Source organism: Phlebotomus argentipes, unplaced genomic scaffold (assembly GCF_947086385.1).
Source record: "Phlebotomus argentipes unplaced genomic scaffold, Phlebotomus argentipes genome assembly contig_5, whole genome shotgun sequence".
Taxonomy (NCBI): Eukaryota; Metazoa; Arthropoda; class Insecta; order Diptera; family Psychodidae; genus Phlebotomus; species Phlebotomus argentipes.
Genome location: NW_026776165.1, coordinates 7,918,317 through 7,939,561, shown reverse-complemented (window position 1 = coordinate 7,939,561; position 21,245 = coordinate 7,918,317). Strand labels below are relative to the sequence as shown.

Sequence of the window (21,245 nt, the reverse complement as noted above, 5' to 3'; positions counted from 1 at the left end):
AACAGCCAAGCAATAGCCAGAATGCGATGATCAATGAAATAAGTACTAAGGAAAATATTGAAAAAAATAACACTATCAACCATGAGATTTCAGCTGAAGGCAAAATAATTATTATACAACACACAAGCTTTTGTGAAAAGAATGAGATATTTAAAATTGAGAAATATAAAGAGAAAATATTGAAAATAATTGATTTTATAGGGATTTTATCACAGCTAAAGCGCTCTATTTTTGGTTTTCTTCCAACTTTTCCTTTCCTGTTCTTTTTTTTTATTTTATTGATTTTTACTTGGTGGTAAAACAAAAAAGAGTAGAGAAAAAATATTGAAACCTTACAGAAATATAATGTGAATGAAATACGACGAAGAGAAAACAATTTGTTGGTTCCCAAAATCTTTTTGATACAATAATAATAATATACCAGCATTTATAATAATTTATCATTGGTTTTTGATTTATTTATAAATCCCCCTTGATTTTCGGCGGTTTAACTTTTGAGTGCGATTCGTGCAGCGCCAATCTCCGCTGCGTGGCGCCACTGCATGGCGAGAAGAGTGCTGCTGTCAGAAAGATTGTGTATTGTTTTCCTGGGAGGAAAATTGCATTTCCAGAGGGAAATCCACTCTCTGTCCGCTCATGTCCAATCACTATGAGGTTCCCAAGTGGTGAGGCGCACGCAGGAGTGGAGAGACACATTGCCGGACGGCGTTTAATGGGTGTTTTGCTGTGTGTTTCAGGGCAGGAAAGCCACCCACGGGCTTTCATTTGGACGTCCTGAAGGAGGACAAGCTCATCCAGAAGCTGATGATAGATGAGAAAAAGTGCTACCTGTTTGGGAGGAATTCCCAGCTGAATGACTTTTGCATCGACCACCAGTCGTGCTCGCGTGTCCACGCAGCTTATGTGTATCACAAGCACCTGCACATCTCCTATTTGGTGGATCTGGGCAGCACGCACGGCACCTTCATCGGCAATGTGCGGCTGGAGGCGCACAAGCCCACGCAGCTGCACATGAACTCGCAATTCCACTTTGGTGCTTCCACGAGATCCTACATTCTGCGCGAGCGCCCCACGACGGGCGTCCGGCCGAACATCATGGAGGACCTGCCGCTCAGCGATGCCCCGGAGGGCGCCCTCCTCGGCCTGCCAGAGAGCCAGAGCGAGCTGGACAACTTGACTGAGTACAATACGGCCACCAATCGGCGAATCTCAATGCTGGGCATCGCCGATGACTCGTACAAGAGCAACCTGGACAAGGACAAGTCCAACCGGAAGAGGATGCGCAAATGTGTGACGTTCAACGATGACGAGATTGTTATCAATCCCGAGGACATCGATCCTACGATCGGGCGCTTCAGGAACCTCATCCACACGACAGTTGTGCCCACGAAGAGGGCCAAGATGGACATCGGCATCCCCACGACGTCCAGCAGCAGCGCCGTGGACGCCAAGCACCTGCATCCCACCGCCCTGGTGCCTCATCTCTACCACGGCCTGCCGCCATCGGCCGAGGAGGGCAAATTCGACGCGGACGACGAAGCGACGCCGCTGAGCCTGGGTTCGAAGCTGGGCCTGCTACTGCCCAATCCGGCGCCCGACGTCCTGCCCACGGGAGTGGCGGAGGCGCCAGAGGCTATGGCGCCGCCACAGACCACCCAGGCGCGCCTCGAGGAGCCCGAGATGCACGGCGATGAGCCACGAAAGAAGAAGTACGCCAAGGAAGCGTGGCCAGGACGAAAACCACTGATGAGTGGACTCTAAGCATGAGATTTGTGTAAGCTGACATTGTGAGATTCGCGAGAATACAAGATTTAACCCTCCTGAATTGGATCCTTTATTTTCTTCTTGCATCTCTTCACGTGCTTCCTCAAGTACGACGTCAGCGTGAATCCCTCGCCGCACAAGTCACACTTGTGCCCCTTCACGGCGCCCACCTCGTGAATCTTCATGTGAATCCTGAAGCTGTTCCTGTGCGAGTACTTCTTGCCGCACACTGCACACTTGAGGAACACCTGGCGATGTCCGTTGAGATGCTCCTCGAAACGCGAGGCGTCCGGAAAGCTCTTTCCACACACTGAACAGGCGAATGGCATCGCGTGGAACTTCTCGTGAGTCCGCAGAGCGGCTGAGGTGGCGTAGGCTTTGCCGCAGAGACGACAGAGATGTGGACGTTCGTTGGTGTGGAAGCTCTTGACGTGGCCACGAAGATTTGAGCTGCTGGACAGGGATTTCTGGCAGATGTCGCACTGAAAGGTTTTGGATGCTTTCCGGGCGGATTTCTCTGTTTGATGACACTTCATGTGGACTCTGAGTCCGTCCAGACGCTTAAAAGTCGCCCCACAGTGTTGGCACATGAACTTCCTGGTGGACCCATGTACAGTCCTCATGTGGAAATTCAGGCGGTACTTGTGATGGAATTTCTTGGCACAGATTGAGCAGGATTTGTCATCTTCCTTCAATATTCTTAACTCCTGAGTCTTCTTAGAAATCTCCTCCAGACAGAGACTGAGAGCCTTCCTCAAGATTCTGTAGGGATACTCCACATCCTCCCTGATGTCGTCCACGGAATTGATGTCAGGAACTTCCTGACTCTCTGGAATACTGAAAAGACACGAGAATTCCTAGTATTTTGTAAAGTGCTGAAGACTTTGACTCTCACTCATTGTTCAGGAGGAACTGGAAGTGTTTCTGGCAGATCCTCTTGAAGGATTCACCCTTGGAGAAGATGCCTACACTGCAATTAGGCACCTGACACTCTATATTCATGATCCCACAAACCCACAAATAAAAACTGCCCGCAAAATCGACGTATTTGGAATATTGATATCAGTCGCATGGGGCAGCACTGCAGCAATTGCCGCTCATTTCAAATGCTACTGGCAAATCACCAACGTTTCCACCCTCGTGAAAGGAAGAAAATTATAAAATATATAGAATTTTCAACTTATGTATGTAAATGTTTTTGTTGTGGACTCATGAACATACCTTATCAAAATGTCTTTTTAACCATGTAAAATTATCTTCTTATCAATTGTCTTCGGAGCTCCTGTGATAGCACTCAATAAAGCTTTTTATACTCCAATTACCAAGACAGTGTGTAAAAAGAGATAACACAGAGGAAGATTGGACATCATTAGGTCATCTCGTATACGAAGTGTTTCTGAACACAATTTTCTTTATATGTATTTAAAAAAGAAGAAGCATTCATATTTCACTAATTGTTCCAAATCTCACAAATACGACAGAGCGAGAACTCTCGCCTATTGTCATTCCTTAATCCGCTAAAGAATTAGAGTTGTAATTCAGTCAATTGGTGTCTGTTGAAAGAGTCACACTGCAATTCAATCGCGAAAAGTTCGATAGTCAATTGCAAAAATGCGTGGAAAAGAGTACATCAGGGAGAATCTCCTGACGATTCTCATGGTCGTGGGCGTCGTGCTGGGCATCGTCATTGGTATCGTCCTGCACACTACGAGTTCCGGCGCGTGGTCGTCCAGGAACGTGATGTACATGCAGTATTTGGGGGATCTGTTCCTCCAAATGCTGCGCGGACTGGTGCTGCCGCTCATCATCTCGTCTCTCGTGGCGGCGGTCAGCAGCATGGACATGTCCATGTCCGGCCGAATAGGAGGCCTGGCGGTCGCCTACTACATGCTGACGACGATCCTGGCCATTATTCTAGGCATTATTCTGGCCATCACGATCAAACCAGGAGTGAATCACAGTGTCGAAGATGGCGGCGAAGAGATTGTGGGTCGAAACACAACGACGGCCGACACTCTCTTGGACTTAGTCCGGAATCTCTTCCCACCAAACTACATTCAGGTAACTTCCACATCTTGGCATTATTACGACTGTCTGATAAGATCGTAAGGATAAGAATGTCAGAGTATGAGTCAATAATTCTTATCGGGCTTTTACCTTAGCTTTTACAAATAAAAAATTATTGTGATAGAATGAATGACAAAATTGAGATATCAATATGCTAAGGAGATTTTTGTATTCTTCAGGCTTGTCTTCAGCAATATCAAACACATTTGATTCCACCGTCTGAAGACAACACTGAAGCATTGGCAGACATTAATCTGTGGAAATTGAAAGGAGTTTTTGTTGACAGCACAAATATTCTGGGGCTCGTCGTAGCATCCATTGTTTTCGGCATCGCTCTCAGTTCGCCAGTCGGAGTGCTCTTTCTGATCTGCGCCAAATTCATTGAAGCCGAGAACCTCACCGTTTTCACTAGTCTTGGCATCTTTTTCGTAACAGTACTTGGTGGTGTTCTATTTCACGGATTCGCTGTTCTTCCGCTGATTTACTACATTCTGACTAGGAAGAATCCTTACATCTTGATTCGGCACATGGGACAAGCTATGGCCACAGGTTTTGGTACATCCTCCAGCACAGTGACAATACCCGTGACAATGCGGTGCCTCGAAGAGAATCACGGAATCGATCCTCGCGTTACGCGATTTATGGTTCCGATTGGCGCTGCAATCAACATGGATGGAACTGCTCTTTATGAGGCTGTGGCCGTTATCTTTATTGCTCAAATGCGAAGTATACCTCTCTCTTTTGTTGATATTTTGATCATCAGTCTCGCAGCCACTGCGGCTAGTATCGGAACCGCCAGCATTCCTCAGGCAGGAATCGTGGCTTTGGTGATGGTCTTGGATGTTGTAGGATTACCAGCCGAGGACATTGGCCTCATTCTGACAGTGGACTGGCTGCTTGGTCGTTTCCGCACTGTGACAAACATCCTCGGAGATGTATTTGGAGTGGGCATTATTACCGAATTCAGTAAGAACTTTTTGAAAAAGCTCGACACTCAAGAAGCATGCGACAATACTGAGCATATCTCATCTTAACTACACATTTAAATCTGGAAAATTTTATGCTTTGACTGCTTTACCATTTTGTATTGTGTACTTTTACGAAATAAATCTCCTTCACTACATGATAATGATTAAATTCTTTTTAATCGTAAAAAAATTGTCACACAAATATTCATTCAAAAAGTTGCAAGATATTGTAAAGACTCGGTAAATACACCAAAGCGTCTTCGAAGCTCCTGTGATAGCGTTCATTGAAGCTTTGTACTCCAATTACCACAAGACAGTGTGTAAAATATGATAAGACTGGGGAAGAATTGGATATCATTAAGTCATATCTCGTGTACGAGGTGTTTCTGAACACACTTTTTAATTGCTTTATATTTATGATTGAAATTCACATATTATTGTCGCAAATTTCACAAATACGACAGAGCGAGAGGTCTCGCCTATTGTCATCTCTTTATTTGCCTATGATGGCATTGCTGTGTGCCACAATTCGTGTTTAATCACAATGTCGACCGCAGACAATTCTGAGGAACTAGAGTTGTAATTCAGTCAATTGGTGTCTGTTGAAAGAGTCACACTGCAATTCAACCGCGAAAAGTTCGATAGTCAATTGCAAAAATGCGTGGAAAAGAGTACATCAGGGAGAATCTCCTGACGATTCTCATGGTTGTGGGCGTCGTGCTGGGCATCGTCATTGGTATCGTCCTGCACACTACGAGTTCCGGCGCGTGGTCGTCCAGGAACGTGATGTACATGCAGTATTTGGGGGATCTGTTCCTCCAAATGCTGCGCGGACTGGTGCTGCCGCTCATCATCTCGTCTCTCGTGGCGGCGGTCAGCAGCATGGACATGTCCATGTCCGGCCGAATAGGAGGCCTGGCGGTCGCCTACTACATGCTGACGACGATCCTGGCCATTATTCTAGGCATTATTCTGGCCATCACGATCAAACCAGGAGTGAATCACAGTGTCGAAGATGGCGGCGAAGAGATTGTGGGTCGAAACACAACGACGGCCGACACTCTCTTGGACTTAGTCCGGAATCTTTTCCCGCCAAACTACATTCAGGTAATCTCTACATCTTGGCATTGTCGTTGATTTGAGTATCTGATGAGATCGTATTGATAAGAATGTTTAACAATGAATGAATAAGTACTTATCAATCTTATAAGATAAGCTCAAGTTTCCTCTTCCCGACTAGGCAGGCAAAAATCAGAAATATTACTCAGGAGATTTTTGTATTCTTCAGGCTTGTCTTCAGCAATATCAAACACATTTGATTCCACCGTCTGAGAACGACACTGAAGCATTAGCAGACATTAATCTGTGGAAATTGCAAGGAGTTTTCATAGACAGTACCAATATTTTGGGTCTCGTCGTAGCATCCATTGTTTTCGGCATCGCTCTCAGTTCCACGAAGAAGGAAACCGCCACGGTTTCAAACTTGTTCCGCGAACTTAACTTACTGATGATGAAGATCACGCGATGGGTAATTTGGCTGTCGCCAGTCGGAGTGCTCTTTCTGATCTGCGCCAAATTCATTGAATCTGACAACCTGGACGTCTTTATTCGCCTAGGTATTTATTTTGCAACAGTACTTGGCGGTATTCTATTTCACGGATTCGCTGTTCTTCCGCTGATTTACTACATTCTGACCAGGAAGAATCCTTACATCCTGATTCGACACATGGGACAGGCCATAGCCACGGCTTTTGGCACATCATCAAGTTCAGCTACGATTCCTGTAACGCTACAGTGTCTTGAAGAGAATCATGGAATCGATCCTCGCGTTACGCGATTTATGGTTCCGATTGGCGCTGCAATCAACATGGATGGAACTGCTCTTTATGAGGCTGTGGCCGTTATCTTTATTGCTCAATTGAGGAATGTACCTCTCTCTTTTGTTGATATTCTTGCAATCAGCCTCACCGCCACTGCGGCTAGTATCGGAGCCGCCAGCATTCCTCAGGCGGGTCTTGTGACTATGGTGATGGTCTTAGATGTTGTAGGATTACCCGCTGAAGATGTCAGCCTTATCCTGGCGGTCGATTGGCTACTCGATCGCTTCCGCACTGTGATAAATGTTCTTGGGGATTCATTTGGCGTTGGCATAGTTAGTAACTTCAGCAAGAATTTACTGAAGAAGATTGATGCTCAACAATTAAGTGACAATGTGGAATTTCACGAGAGACTCTGACAATCCCAATACCAAGCTTTAACAAAATGATAAAAGGATTAATTTTTGAGATATTAGACCCAATTGGATGTAGAAAAATATAAGATTGGCATAAATATGATTAAATACATACATCTAAACTTTGAGTTTGTTTAACTTTGTAAAATCGCAGATACAAAATCTTCTTGTGCATGTTTTGTACACTTTTGCAATTGGCAGTGACATAAGTTTTCACTATCTTTAAATCAAATGTGAAATAATGATAATTTTGTGATGGAATTCCAACCATGAATATTATTTTGGGTTTATCATATTTTTTGTTCCTGCTTATGCCGTTGTTGTTCTTAATGAGCGGTTTGTGGCGCCAAGAACTCTGAGTTGCTTCGAATCCCAGTTTTCAGAGGGCGGTTCGAGCAGTTCACATATTTTCCTTCATCAAAATCGAGTGAAAATGTCGAATTCCCACATTTTCATGAAGTCTGGCTTCCCCAGAGCGCCCCTGCAGAATGGCATGGGGCGCTACGTGTGCCAACTGCAGAGACTGACGCTGAAATACTGCAAAAGCTACGGGGCGAGCAAAGGAATGCGGTGAGTGGCCGAATTGGGGTTTGTCTCTGTGTTTACAACTGCATTTTTCCTGCATTCGTTCAGGGATTACCTGGAGAACAGCTTGCTGGACTATGCCAAGGCGAATCCGGGGGTCGCGGTGTACGTGAAGCCGCGCAGGCATCGGACGCCCGTGATTGTGGCGGAGTATTTGAATGGCGAGCGGCAGTGGCTGCCGTGCGCCAATCGTCCGCATGAGGAGATCATCAAGTGGATGGAGCTGCTGCGGCAGCAGAACAGCGACTCTTCGGCCGTGAGGTGGCGCAAACTCTGGCACACAGACGTGCCTTCGATCCAGGGCGTCTGGACGCCCTTCACGCACCGCAATCCGCAGCTCAATCTCACCGTGTTCCCGGACGAGGCGCTGCGGGAGCCCGTGGAGCGGCCAAAGTCCGCCACGGAAATAGTGCTGGAGATGCTCGAGCGACGGAAGCTGGAGTGAAAGTGGGGGGCATTGATAGTCGAGTGTAAAATAAAAAAGAAATATATTAACTCCTTAAAATATACAAGATTTTACACATTCTGAGGGTTCTCGAGGACACAATTATATGATTATCCTGTAGTTTATCTAGGGTCTCTCTCAACATCACTCTCACTTTCTTCCACCCCAAAAACTATAATTATATACCTGTAGAATGAGCCAATTTCCACTTTCCCACAGTCTTATTTTTCACATAATTTCTCACGCATTTTCCTTCACCCATTTCTTTTTGTTTGTCAAAAATGCCCCCGAAAATAACAGTGCAAAGATTGCCGACAATCAAACTCCTCCCAAGTTTCTATCTTGCATTTAACTTTTCACACAGTTTTTTTTCTCTTTATTTGCTACAAAAATAATTAATTATAGGATAAATTATCTGGGAAACAAATCATGGAGCGTGTGTGAGTATAAAAAAATTCTGCTCTTTCGACGGGCCTTTTTTTACCTCAATTGCAACACTTGGTTTTCTTCCGAGAAGAAAATCCACCTCAATTGGAATGCAAAATCTATGTTTTTTTTTTTAACCCTTCCTTGGACATTTTTCTTTTTCTCAATTTTTCTGCTATATTTCTGTTAAGTGATTTGTTGTGTGACGAGCAGCTGAAACCGCTATGACTAGCTTTAATATTGTGTATCCTTTCAACATTTCTCTCTCTCTCTCTCTCTCTGTACAATATTTCCTCACTAAACTAAGATTATATTGCAGGGAGACTTCCAGAAAAAAAGTTCTAAACAGAGTTTCAAATCAAAGGTAAATAATTTCCAGTACAAATGACTTTTCTCTTATAATTTATCATTTTTTTCTGCTTGTAGAAAAAGAATAATAATCACGTTTCTGGAACATTTTTTGATTAGAACACGGAATATAGTTAGAAATAGTCACAAAAAGACATTGACGATAAGATTCGAACCTGATCTATTCATGTTCAACCTCAATTACATTTTAACATGCAATTCTTACTCCTTTTTTGTACTCAATTTTGCAAAGATTTCCAGTTGTTCTGATCAAATCTCTAGAGTATTTAATTGGCAATGTTCATAAACCAGGTTTTTTCAAGCTCCTTGTCAACATTTTCTCACTTTATTTCACTATAATCTTATTAGTTTTTGTGCTAATATTTGAAAAACAAACATCAAATCATCATGATTTGAACTCTGTGCCAATTTATAATGTGAAAATTCTTGGTTTCTTTGAATAGAGAAAGAAATAGAATTTGACTAACAAAGTTTTTTTTTATCTTTACAGCTTTTGTTTCTTTTTAGTTAAAGAAGTCACCCTGGCAAAGAAAAAAAAACACGCACACACACTGTCTTAAACTTAATTATTTAGCCAGAAATGGAAGAATTTTTGTGTTTTATCCTTTGTTTTCTAGAACAATTTTAACCAGGCAAAAAACAAGACACTTTGTCGCGCAACTACCAAGTGAAGAAAGTAAACAGCTAAATCAGAGCTTACAAAAGACGAGAGAAAATAGGCTAATTATCACATTATGACTTGCTCTGGATCTCTTTCTCCTCTTCTCTTCATCAACCTTCGCCGCCTCATTCGCCTTTGAGTCTCTTGGTGAACTCCTCTTGCTGCTTCTGTCGCCACTCCTTCTTTGGCTTCATCCGCTTCAGCTGGCCATCCCACATGAGATCCACCAGACCACCCTGCTTCGCGATCACGCTCTTCACGCGGTTGGCGAAGTCAATCGCCGACTCGCCCTCCTGCCGGAACATGGGCGGCAGATACCATACGTCGCACACGATCGCCCACGAGGTCATCATCATGTACAGATACTGCATCATTGAGTAGCGCGAGCTGTTCCAGAACGCATCGCCGAAGCGCGCGTCGTACTTGATGGCCACCGGATAAATCACGCCGCCCACCTGAAAGAAACACAGAGAAACAGTCATAATCTGCGCAATGCGATGAGTCTGGAGGATGTTAACGAGCATTTTTCATGGGGTTCACAAGAAAATCAATAAAATAAAAAGATCTTACGTAATAAAAGTTGTAAAATCATAAGAAAATTCCGAGAAAAATCTACTACTGTAAAAAAAATAGATTAAAAACCCGTAAAAGAGCAAAAATGCATTTTAAAGTAATAAACTTGATACAAGCAATTAAATACTCGATATTATCCCAACAAAACACAAAAGCTCGATCTTTATGTATTCTCGAAGAACACAAAACTAAATTCTAGCCAATTCTAGCTATATTTTCAAGTAATTCAGTAAAAAAAAACATGATATTCATAGCTATTTTACTCGTTGAAGCTTTAATAGTGTTTTGGATTCTTTCTAATCAATTTTCATTGAATAAACTAATTTGCTTTTATTCTATTTAAGAATACGTAAAGCAGTAAAAAGTCACCTCAAAGCTGCCCTTCTTGAATTGCATCACAGACGTGTTGTTGATGCACGTGCCCTCGGGGAAGATGAGGATCGGCGGATTGCGTGGATTCGAGACGTGCTGTCGCAGGCGTTGCGCCACCGCCAGGCGATCCTTCGCCTCGGCGCGCTCAAACCAAATGTGCGGCGACGCTCTGGCCAAGGCGCGCTGCAGCACACCCAGAAAGCCGCCGTGTCGCTGCCCGATCTGCCCATCAGAGAGACTCAATTAGTCATAATGTACATTCGCAGGTTCAGCACGACACAAACAACCACCAAACATCCCGCAAAGTGCTTCCACCCAGTCAACACACAATTATAACAACAATTGAGCAAAACAAGCGACGTGTTGCATGCAAAAAGCGGAAAATAGAGACACAGAAATAGAACGGAAGCCCAGAAAGAGAAAATATATGTGTGAAGAACGCTGAGAACGTTTGAATGGAAAAAAGGGTGAAAATGAAAACCGGTGAATGACCAGAGAATGATAGGAAGTGTAAAATGTTGTGGAAAATAAAATGTACAAAAGAAATACCCTTGGCAAAAGGGCTTATTCTTTATCTCTCTCTCTGTTGCCATCCAATCAAAACCACTGTGCCATTCATCACAAACTAAATTCATCTGAAATTATATAAGAAGAAACGATAATGACTCTGTGTGTATTATTGCTGAAAATTTATAAGAAAAGGTAGACAATTAATTTATTAGTCTGTCTTTTCGCTTCATAGAGAGTTGTAGAAAGTAAGAGTTTCAAGAGAAATGCAATTAAAGGAAAAGTTATGAGTTATAGAGAAGAGCGGAGTAATTATGGATAAACCTTTCAGGCCTTTTCACAAGCAATTAATTGAATTAAAAGAACCCTAAAACTACATTTTCTGTTCATCCTAAATTTCTCTATAATTTCTTATCGATTTTATGCAGTAAAATTGTCTGCTAGTTTTCATTTTAGCACATCAAATCCGAATTTCCCAATTTATTCAATCTATTTCATCACTCAAAATCCCATTCAACCATAAATTCTCACTTCTACCTGCCGCAAAATGTATGAAAGTGTCACAAAAAAGCCCCGCTCTTCCCTATTTCCATATTAATTTAACTACCAAAATTGCCTTCCGATGCGAAATACCCTCAATTTGTACAACTTTTCTGTCTCTATCTTGTGTCACAAGATATTGCAGCACAATTGCGACTCATTAAGGCAAGATCAAGCAACAGCGAAGGTCAAGATTGTTGATCTTGATCGACTATTCCAATCGTGGAAGGTGATTTCGAGAGAAACACACAGAGAACTTCTCTCAAATCTGTTGGCAAAATTGCACACGAACGCGGGATTTCTCAATTCTAATACTTTGACCTATAAATTCTTCACTGTTGTATTACTATTATTATTATTATTGTGTCACTAAATTGACCTCCACCTTTTCCTCAACACTTTCGTTGTCTTTTCCGTTAAGTCAGAAAACATTCTTCAACACTATTGTATGAAACTTTACTACATGCCAATATTGATTTGTCTACAAATCCAAACTAAAGACACACCAAAAAAAGGGAGTAAAAATTTCACTACTTCTACTTCTATTTCTACTATTACATGAAAGAAAAAAGAACTCCAAAGAGGTAAAAGAATCTATGTACAGCCAGGAGAAGTGCGTCGCCTTCCGCGTGGACTCACCAGTGAGTAACAATTGTCGTGCATGAGAACGAGGGCATCGATTGGCGTTGTGTGATTAGCCACACAAATTCCATTCAGCGGTCGATTCTCCTCGTTGTGATACGTGATGACTGTGGACACCGAACTGGCCAATATCGAGAAGCAATGCCGCAATATTGGCGGCACCATCCATCGCTTGAAATCATTGTCTGGCAAGGATCCCACCAGAGCTGTGCAAATGACCAGCCACATCACCTGAGATTGTTCACTTGTTGAATCACATTTGACTCATCGACTTGCACTCAAAGTCCCTTTCTTTCGCGGAGAATTTGATGTGAAACCTCTTCTTGAGAATGGCAAAAATGAATTTTTATGCATGATTTGCAGTGCTCTCTTGCCACCTTCTTCCTCCTCCTTTTCTTCTCCTTCAATTCTGTGCACTCACAATTTGGCTCAATGAATGATCATCTCATGTTTTGGCGCGTGATTGTGTGTGTGTGTGTGTTTGTTGAACAAGCACAGGACATCACATTTTAGTATCATTCCTTCCCCTTGACTTCCCCCAATTTCCTGCCCTCCAAACAAATTGCTGATTTAGGAGAAATTATTCAGTGGTCGACAGTGAAATAAAGCTCAAAATGTTGCTGTTTTAGAAAGAATAAATTGATAACTTATAAAGGATTTCTGCGCAAAACTCTTTAAAGTTCATCAAATTGATGTTTAATAGTAGATTTGATTGGAAATTTACGTCAAAATTATGCAATAATCACGATTGATTGGCAATGCAAATGATAAATTGCATTAAAGTTCAAATCAAAGAACGGTATAACCTGAAATACGTTGAATATTAGCCAAGAAAAGGCTTATAAAATTACAATTCAACTTCAAGATCATAATAATCACTAATATGGATTAAACACTGGTGAATTGACACTTCATTCAATTCTTATTTATAGCTTCTCGGCAAATTCTGCACTGAAATATCTTTAATATCATTTAATTTTCTTATCAACATGAAATTTTGAAGCATTTTCACAGAATTCAAGTTGTTTATGGGTTCATTTCATCGCCAACCACTGTGAGAAAACACATAGATAAAAAGGAGTGCGTGTTGAAAAGATCGTCTCACCAGAGAATAAGTGCAATCGGTGGACAGGATTGATATATCAATTGGTGAAGTGTGATTTGCCACGCAGAATCCACAATTTCTCGGTCGGAACTCTGGATTGTGGAATGTTATGACGGCCGATATTGAATTGGATATCAATCTGAATGTTATCTTAAAGGCCTCATCATTGAGACGACGTCTCAGGCGCCTCATTGGAATGCATCCAATGATGGCGAACGACACTACGGCCCACGCAACCTGTCAAAATTCACATCAAATTCTTTCCACTTCTTCATCTTCGACTCCTCTTCCTTAAAGTCACTTCATCACACATGTGTTGCGGAAGGGATAAAAAAAAAACACATGGGCGGCCAAAGAGCGGCCCAAGTGAATACAATAACTCACCCCAAAGAAGCATATAAGGACTCTCAGTGGCATCAGGACAATGTATCTTATGAAAAATCCACACATCCAAATCACCGTCAATCGCCATGAGATGAACTCGTAGTGACGATTTGTCCGTGTGAGAAGATTCCAGTTCTTCAGCTCCTCCGCCTCGAATCGCGACGTGACATCGTCCTCAATTATGGCCTCCATTCCTGCCTTCACGTAATCGAGGCAATTTTCCAGATTGAACTCGAAGTTCTTCTCCTCCTGCTGGAAAATGAAGAAACACCAATTGAATCAAAGAATTCTCATTATTTCACTATCTTTTAGTGAAGTTCTCTTAACAACTGTTCGCATTAAAAAAAACCAATTAAGCCTATAAAAATGTTCTAACGTGTATTGAATTCATTACAAATCACTTGATTAATCACGTTAGTCATGTGAAAAACTGCATGATTTATCAGAACAAGAGAAGAACAAAGCGAATTTTGCAATAAACATATAAATAAAATTGTTTGATTCAATTTGAAACTGTTTACCGAAGTTTTGAGTTATGATAAATACATTATTTCAATTATTTCCCAAATTAACCGAATTAATAAAATTCATTATCAAGAATTGTATATCAATATTCTGTTTTGTCCCGCAATTCAAAACGTATTAAAAATTGATTAGATTATATAAAATTTGGGGTAATCCTCTTGGATTATTCATAACACAAATATTACTTGTCTAGTTGTTCAAAAATGAATCTGAATATTGATTTCGAACAAGATTCATTATTAAGTCCGCTAAGCCAGTATCTTTGGTGAACTCAGTAGAATTGATTACTTTGTTTTCAACTGATTGACAATAAATTCCATCTCACCTCAGCATTGAATTCGTCACTGCTGCTGGAGATCTTCCTCGGCGGCTCCTTCTTCGTCGATTGATACTCAGCGTCCGGCGCCAGGATGAGCGGATCGCGTGAGATCAAGTGATTTCCATTCGGCTGCGGCTTCCCCAGGAATCCATTCCCATTCACCATCACTTTCTGTCCAGGCTCAGCAGCCGCGATGCTCGTCTGCGACGTCAGTGACGCCTCGTCGTCCGTCTCCGCGCTGACATCATCGTAGCGCGACTTCTTGGCTGTCTCAATGTTAACACGGCCATACTGTTCGCGGTGTGGAAGGAAAAGAGAAAGAAAGAATTCATCGTGAAAATTGTATTGCTGCACACTGTGCAAATTACTTCATCGAACTTGAGAACAACTTGAGGTCATTCTCATTACATTTTCACAATTAAAAAAAATCATGCCTCCGAGCCACAAACACACACAGACAGAAACGCGTTTGATTGAGAAACTAACATTCTTCTTTATACCTTCGGCTCGTGGTTGATTGATTGGGGAATGTTGATAAAATACTTTTTTTTTTGAGAAAAACACCCTTGTTTTTCTTCACTTCTTCTCACACTTGTTGAGGAAGCAGAAAAGTCGCGCGTCGCCAGAGCCTCAATTTGATAAGGTTTTCGCAAAGGAAAGAAAGAAAAAAACACTGGCGATAAGAAGACTGTAAAAAATACCCAATATATCGAGAGCAATGAATAGAGTGAAAATTCATTAAAATATTCTCACTTTGCCTTCTGTATTTCATAGATATAATAAAATTTATCTATTTTCCCATAAATAATCTATCCATTATTTACTGATTGCAGAAAACCTGTTTGCGTACGCAAATTCACGTCCATTTGCACTTTAAGCATTACTGATAGTACGGACTCGTGTGCGAACTCCATGATTAATAAGAGAGGTCAAGGCCATATTAACCCCGCGAAGAGAGACACACTGCCAATTGATTGATACCACAATTGTCTTATGCTCTCCCCACTTTCATTATATCTCCTTATCATCGCCACAATTTCGCGTGCAAGAGGCGCATTATGTAAAGAGAAAGAGAGATGCGATGAAGCACCTCTTGCAGCAGTTTGTAATTATACTGTAAAGCATTCTCCACTTAATCCCTTGTCATTGTCCGCACAGAGCGCTCACTCTCTCCGGGGAAGTAAATCCCGCAATCGATGTGACTCGCTGCCGATAAGATATCACTGATATTTCGATTGGTTTATGGCTACGCTTGATCATAAAAAAGCCCACCATTTTTTGACGCTCCTCACTGTGCGGCTAAAGGTCAATCGAACTGTGGCGATAAGAGGGCAAAGAGACTCCTGTCGCCACTCAAATTTCTCTCCCGCACAATTTCCATGGGAAAACTCTGTGTTGCACTGTGTCAGTCAGATTGGCGAGGAAAAGGTTATCAAGCGTGACCGCGGATGAAATATACACACATTTTCCCTCCATCAAATCTCAACCCGCGATCGTCAGCATACGCTGGCGTGCGCCTTATGTAATTGATAAAGCAATAAATCACAGCAAGAAGAAAAATCTCAAGAACAGAAGCGCCCAAAATTTCATTGTCATCTCTCAAAGTCCAATATTGGCAAGAGGTGGAAAAATTGATATTTTTCAGGTGTTGGAATGGGTCAAGAAACTCAATGAATTCCGCGTAACAAAATGTGAAAGTTTTTCACCCAACATAAACAGGTATATTAGAGGTTTGATGCAATTCAACATTAGAGAGACACCTTTTCCCGTCTCAGCAGATGGTGCAGCAAGGCAAACACTTCCATCAACCTCTTGCAATCCAAGGGAGCATTGCCAAATGGCCCCGCAATTATTGGGAAACCGCTGAATTGTGATCAGGCAACGACTCATTAAATATGTATGTTGTGCGTGTGGCTTTACATATAATGCCAAGCACAGATTGCAGCTCAATCTGCTGGATAATCCATCAGAGATTTGACAATAGAATGTCTGTATTTAGTTATTTCCTCTCACTTTAATCACGCCTTCCTGGATGTTTTGAATAAGTTTTGAACTTGATTTCAATTGCCATCATCTGATCACATGTGGCTCAGAATTACTTCATTTTACATCAACAGACTTTGGCGTTGTAGTATTTAACACTAATGAAAAAAAAAAACATTTGTCTCCCGGAATACCTCAGGAATGTGTGAGGAAAAAGTTTAAACCTGAAATCCTAAATTGTCACAGCTGCGTTCCATTCAGGCCTTCTTCTAAACCACTATAAGCAAGTCATTCAGAGCACTCGGAGTTCATCTCCAGAGAGACTTAAACCTCGCGTGTGAAGCGAGTCTCTTTGCACTGTCCGAAGCGAAAGTGTCACACTGGAAATCCCTTTCCGCCCTCCGTGCCTTCCGCCCTGCCTGAGGCGCTCTGAATTCCCCAAAGTCCGGTGTGGTTATGCAAGAGTGGCGAGTCATGGGCTGAGCCACCCCGCGACTGTCGCGGGAGCGGAAAGGAGGAGCGCGCGCTGATTGATACTCCGCCGGACTTGACCGTGAAATTGCGTCGCGGCCAAATTGAGCGGAGAAAGACTCACTGCACCTCCGGCGCAATTCCATGCAATTAATCACTGGATCGCACGTTTCCGCACAGACACCTGGGGCGGCGCGCCCTGTCGCGGGGGCGCCCCACTCTGGGCAGCACGCACACTCACCTCGAAGATCTTGAGGAGGAAGTTCACGTACAGTCGCCGTATGCCGAAGGACTTGCCCAGCGATCCCACAATGATGATGCTCAGGACAAACACTTGAAAAAATGCCATCTCGGCACGAACTGAATGTGTAAAAGTTATTTTATGTTGCGTCGAGCCATGGAGAATGACAAAAACTCGCGCAGCAGCGCCCCAAGTGACTGGGCGAAGCAGTGAAAAATATCTCGTGAGCGCGCCCAGCGCCAAAGTGTCCGCGAGTGGTGGGAAAGACGAAGCTGACAGAGTGTGTGGCCGAAGGAGAATCAAAACATCCTCGAAAAATTGAGAAAATCGCCCAGAAATGGCTCTTCATCTCACCAGGTGAGACTGCGGTACTCTCATTGAAGCCTCCACGGACATTTACACACATTACCAGTGGGGGAATTGGGAGTTTTAGTGGGGAAACCTCGAATTGTGCGGGTGTTATGTAAGCAAAACAACCTCTCTTCCCAGGGCACTGTGTGGCCGCTCTCTGACCCTCCAGCTCACTCCCGGACGCCTGGGCAGCCCCATGATCGCCGCTCGGAGCATCGTGCTGAAGTCAGAGGCGCCCAAGGTAGAGACGATGGAGAATCACGATGAGAGGAACAGCAAATTGGGGCGTCCTCTGTCGCCCCACATCACCATCTACAAGTTCGAGCTGCCGGCCAATCTCTCCATCACGCACAGGATCACCGGCATGGCGTTGGCCACGTACATGGCGGCCTTCGGGATTGGCGCGCTCGTGTGCCCCCACGACTTCTCCTACTACGTCGACGTAGTAGAATCCTGGAAGCTGAGCGCTCCCACGCTGATCGCAGCCAAGTTCGTCCTGGCCTATCCTTTCACGTACCACCTGGCCAACGGGATGCGCCACTTGCTGTGGGACACTGGCAAGGGCCTGAAGATGAAGGAAGTCTACACCACGGGCTACACGATGCTGGCCGTCTCTGTGGCCCTCGCGGCCATCCTGGCGGCGATGTGAATGCAAATTGCGAATTCTGTTGTATAATTTATTCACTGGCGTGAGAAAACATAAATTTCCTATAGTACTTTAGTTCCTCAATGCTCTCCAGGATGTCGTCCAACGCTCGATGGGACAGCTTCTTCTTGGGCGCGTCCCAGAATATCTTCGGGTGCCAGCGACGGCACAGCTCCTTCACCGTCGACACATCCACAAGGCGGTAGTGCAGGTAGTCCGCCAGGCGTGGCATGTACTCCATGAGGAAGAGCTTGTCCATGTACACAGAGTTCCCAGCCATGGGGCATTGCTTCTCCTCCGTGTGCTGGTGCAGGAAGGTCAGAATCTTTGCCTCCACGTCCGCCTCAGACAGCTTTGACTGGCGGGACGCCTCCGTTAGGCCAGACTCTCCGTGCGTCCGCCGGCACCACTCACCCATGCCGCCCAAGACACTCTCCGACTGGTGGATGATGAAGTCTTCAGACGAAGATATCACGTTCAAATCCTTGTCCGTCACAATGCAGGCAATTTCGAGAATCCTGTCCGTCTTGTACTCCAGCCCAGTCATCTCCAAGTCCATCCAGATCAGGTGACCTGAACTCATTCTGGGAGCGCTGCTGAATCTCCTCAGCAGGGGCAGGAAGCGCGGGATTAGCTGCCCAAACACCATCAATCCCTATGGCGAAAATCCGTGGAATATCCAATGGATAACCATGGACGATTTCCATGCTATCCGCGTAACAGCATCCATGGAAAATTCCTCGGAACTCCGTGGATCAACAAGGAAAATCCTTGGATTCAGCATGGAAGATTCCATGCTGAATTCCATAGGAATTTAGCAAGGATGATTTTCCATGGATTATTTCCCACATTGCTTCCAAATTTTCCATGGTGACTTTTCCCATATATGGAAGATTTCCATTGCGATTCCATTGACCAATCCAAGGACGATTACAAGGAATACCATGGAGGAAATTCCAATGTGTGAAATTTCTCCCAGAAATTCCCGGCGCTCCGCCCCAAAATATCCAAAAAAAGACTCATTTATATTTGGATTTGTATTTATTAAATATAACCAATCAATCTTACAAATGTGATTCTGATTGTGATTACGCGTTGCCTTGGTGGCTGCTATGCCGCTTCCCAGGGACTGCTACTTTTCTAGACGACTGCTACCGCGGTCGCCGGAAGTCGAGATGCTCTTTGATGTCTTCTCGCACCGGTCCGGATATGTTTGAAAAAAGCTGGAAAATAAAATACACTAATTACTGATCGTATATTTGCATGGTATTCCCTCCATGGTATTCCTTGTAATCGTCCTTGGATTGGCCAATGGAATTGCAATGGAAATCTTCCATATATGGGAAAAGTCACCATGGAAAATTTGGAAGCAATGTGGGAAATAATCCATGGAAAATCATCCTTGCTAAATTCCTATGGAATTCAGCATGGAATCTTCCATGCTGAATTCCAAGGGTTTTCCTTGCTGATCCACGGAGTTCCGAGGGATTCACCATGGATGAAATTCCAGCATGGAAATCTTCCATGGTTATTTATAGGATGTTACATGGATTTTCGCCATAGGAATTTGAGAACATGAAGAACATTTTTTACCTTGTCATGAGTCCACTCTGTCGGATAAGTAGATCCTCCGGTAACCGCTTTTCCGCATCCTATTTTCCTGTAAAAAAGACATGTTCAGTATAGAAAACAGGATATATCTCTTATGTTTTGGTAATTCCATACTTACATTGATTGTTTCTCCTACTTTGACGTTGTCCGGAAACCTCGAGTCTTCTCTGACTGTGGGGTCCCTGTGCCGTCTCCATCGCATACATTCAGCACTTTTCCTGAAAATATCACCAAACTTAGAGTGTTTACCATTAAAACTTAACGTTTTAGTACTGAAAAGTACAGAAAAATACTTACGCGTTCTTTCCTATGAGAAGAATTTCACAAGACTGACGTAATCGCGTGGGGACGCGCAAAGAGCGAATTATTCCGTGGAAAACCCATGGATATTCCGCGGATTTATCACCATGGAAAATATTCCATTCTAATATCCATGGATGGCCAAAAGGAATATATATGGAATTATTCCATGGTATCTTGCTTGGAATAAAGTGGAATTTATCCATGGAGGATAGCTTGGAATTCCGAGGATTTTATTCCTATTATAGGAAGAAAAGTGGAAGATATTCCATGGACGATTTCGGATCGTGGAATCCGTTCTCCATAGGGATGCGGGATTCCGCGGAAACCTCACGTGGCGATCGCAGCGCCACCACTCACGTTGACAGGCTTCGAGGCTGCGGTGTAAAACGTCAAAATTTGCTAGTGAAAAACTAGAGAAAATCCAGGAAAATGCCAGAATTAGGAGCCCCCGTGCGTGTGTCGCCCCTCATAAAGGTAATGAGCAGCGGATGAAGTGATTGTCTCGTGAAATTCTCATATATATTCCCTTCAATCCTCTGGACAATACAATCGGAGATTATGTAATATTTTCCTCAGTTTTTCCAGCATATTCCCACTATTTACCCACATTTTATTGATTTGACCTGTAATTCATCCTTCCTGCACCGTCTGGTAGTTTGCTCATGTGATATTTCAGTGGTTATCTGCGATTTTCTGATGACTTGTGAACATAACCTTGTCTAGTTGAGTAACTCCCGGAATCTTTCAGTTTGGCCGCTGGTCCTTCCTCACAGTGGGCATCGCCTATGGCGCGTATCACCAGAGCCGGCTGTCCAAGAAGGCGGCCAAGGAGAGGGAGATCGAGGCGAAGGCCAAGGCGATCAGAGACGTGAAATTGGCCGAGGAGAAGAAGATTGCTTTAGCTGGTGAGTCCTAACTCTTGATATATCCTCTCTCTGGCCGAGTCTAATCGCCATCCTTTGCCTTTGCAGCGGAACTCAAAACGCTTGAGGAAATGGCGACTTCCAAGAAGTAGGAAGGTAATAGTTTATTGGATGAATGATGTAAGAAACACCCTGTAAGGTAATAAATTCACCTCTTATTGTCACCGGGAAGGATTTCAATGCTCCGCGTGTCATCTTTAGAGACTCTTTAGACTCTCTGGAGGTTAAATT

At 43.4% G+C, this 21,245-nt stretch overlaps 9 protein-coding genes and 1 long non-coding RNA gene across 13 annotated transcripts; 6 read left to right on the top strand and 4 right to left on the bottom strand.

The window, feature by feature from the left end:
• The first annotated feature begins 546 nt into the window (after positions 1–546).
• On the top strand, positions 547–1,825 carry LOC132265701 (nuclear inhibitor of protein phosphatase 1). Its single transcript, XM_059766465.1, has 2 exons — positions 547–665; positions 738–1,825. The coding sequence occupies exons 1-2, from the start codon at positions 637–639 to the stop codon at positions 1,759–1,761; spliced, it is 1,053 nt and encodes a 350-aa protein (XP_059622448.1). The 5' UTR covers positions 547–636; the 3' UTR covers positions 1,762–1,825.
• LOC132265702 (gastrula zinc finger protein XlCGF7.1-like) lies at positions 1,812–2,898 on the bottom strand. The gene is made up of 2 exons (XM_059766466.1): positions 2,660–2,898; positions 1,812–2,601 (listed from the first exon to the last, which is right to left on the bottom strand). Exons 1-2 carry the CDS (start codon positions 2,764–2,766, stop codon positions 1,812–1,814), a joined length of 897 nt encoding a protein of 298 aa, XP_059622449.1. The 5' UTR covers positions 2,767–2,898.
• Positions 2,899–3,375: 477 nt separating this feature from the next.
• Positions 3,376–4,877, top strand: LOC132255557 (excitatory amino acid transporter 3-like). The gene is made up of 2 exons (XM_059751644.1): positions 3,376–3,825; positions 4,011–4,877. The coding sequence occupies exons 1-2, from the start codon at positions 3,376–3,378 to the stop codon at positions 4,863–4,865; spliced, it is 1,305 nt and encodes a 434-aa protein (XP_059607627.1). The 3' UTR covers positions 4,866–4,877.
• A 553-nt stretch (positions 4,878–5,430) lies between these two features.
• Positions 5,431–7,225, top strand: LOC132266130 (excitatory amino acid transporter 3-like). The gene is made up of 2 exons (XM_059766980.1): positions 5,431–5,906; positions 6,088–7,225. Exons 1-2 carry the CDS (start codon positions 5,457–5,459, stop codon positions 7,033–7,035), a joined length of 1,398 nt encoding a protein of 465 aa, XP_059622963.1. The 5' UTR covers positions 5,431–5,456; the 3' UTR covers positions 7,036–7,225.
• A 186-nt stretch (positions 7,226–7,411) lies between these two features.
• Positions 7,412–8,290, top strand: LOC132256540 (large ribosomal subunit protein mL43). Its single transcript, XM_059753017.1, has 2 exons — positions 7,412–7,602; positions 7,666–8,290. Exons 1-2 carry the CDS (start codon positions 7,466–7,468, stop codon positions 8,060–8,062), a joined length of 534 nt encoding a protein of 177 aa, XP_059609000.1. The 5' UTR covers positions 7,412–7,465; the 3' UTR covers positions 8,063–8,290.
• A 119-nt stretch (positions 8,291–8,409) lies between these two features.
• LOC132256538 (glycerol-3-phosphate acyltransferase 3) lies at positions 8,410–17,375 on the bottom strand. 4 transcript variants are annotated; one of them, XM_059753012.1, is made up of 7 exons: positions 17,181–17,375; positions 14,492–14,776; positions 13,642–13,890; positions 13,258–13,494; positions 12,150–12,383; positions 10,461–10,685; positions 8,410–9,973 (listed from the first exon to the last, which is right to left on the bottom strand). In XM_059753012.1, exons 1-7 carry the CDS (start codon positions 17,286–17,288, stop codon positions 9,644–9,646), a joined length of 1,668 nt encoding a protein of 555 aa, XP_059608995.1. In that variant the 5' UTR covers positions 17,289–17,375; the 3' UTR covers positions 8,410–9,643. The 4 variants fall into 4 exon arrangements, with proteins under 4 accessions (XP_059608995.1, XP_059608997.1, XP_059608998.1 ...); XM_059753014.1 differs by lacking the exon at positions 12,150–12,383; XM_059753015.1 differs by lacking the exon at positions 13,258–13,494.
• A 30-nt stretch (positions 17,376–17,405) lies between these two features.
• On the top strand, positions 17,406–18,247 carry LOC132256541 (succinate dehydrogenase cytochrome b560 subunit, mitochondrial-like). The gene is made up of 2 exons (XM_059753020.1): positions 17,406–17,537; positions 17,670–18,247. Exons 1-2 carry the CDS (start codon positions 17,518–17,520, stop codon positions 18,178–18,180), a joined length of 531 nt encoding a protein of 176 aa, XP_059609003.1. The 5' UTR covers positions 17,406–17,517; the 3' UTR covers positions 18,181–18,247.
• Positions 18,195–18,827, bottom strand: LOC132256539 (oligoribonuclease). The gene has a single exon (XM_059753016.1). The coding sequence runs from the start codon at positions 18,824–18,826 to the stop codon at positions 18,209–18,211; it is 618 nt and encodes a 205-aa protein (XP_059608999.1). The 5' UTR covers position 18,827; the 3' UTR covers positions 18,195–18,208.
• A 278-nt stretch (positions 18,828–19,105) lies between these two features.
• LOC132255643 (uncharacterized) lies at positions 19,106–20,385 on the bottom strand. The gene is made up of 4 exons (XR_009468195.1): positions 20,086–20,385; positions 19,907–20,006; positions 19,771–19,837; positions 19,106–19,400 (listed from the first exon to the last, which is right to left on the bottom strand). It is a non-coding gene; the product is annotated as an uncharacterized LOC132255643 (long non-coding RNA).
• Positions 20,386–20,425: 40 nt separating this feature from the next.
• LOC132255642 (ATP synthase subunit e, mitochondrial) lies at positions 20,426–21,178 on the top strand. Its single transcript, XM_059751747.1, has 3 exons — positions 20,426–20,565; positions 20,840–20,996; positions 21,063–21,178. Exons 1-3 carry the CDS (start codon positions 20,521–20,523, stop codon positions 21,104–21,106), a joined length of 246 nt encoding a protein of 81 aa, XP_059607730.1. The 5' UTR covers positions 20,426–20,520; the 3' UTR covers positions 21,107–21,178.
• Positions 21,179–21,245: the final 67 nt, after the last annotated feature.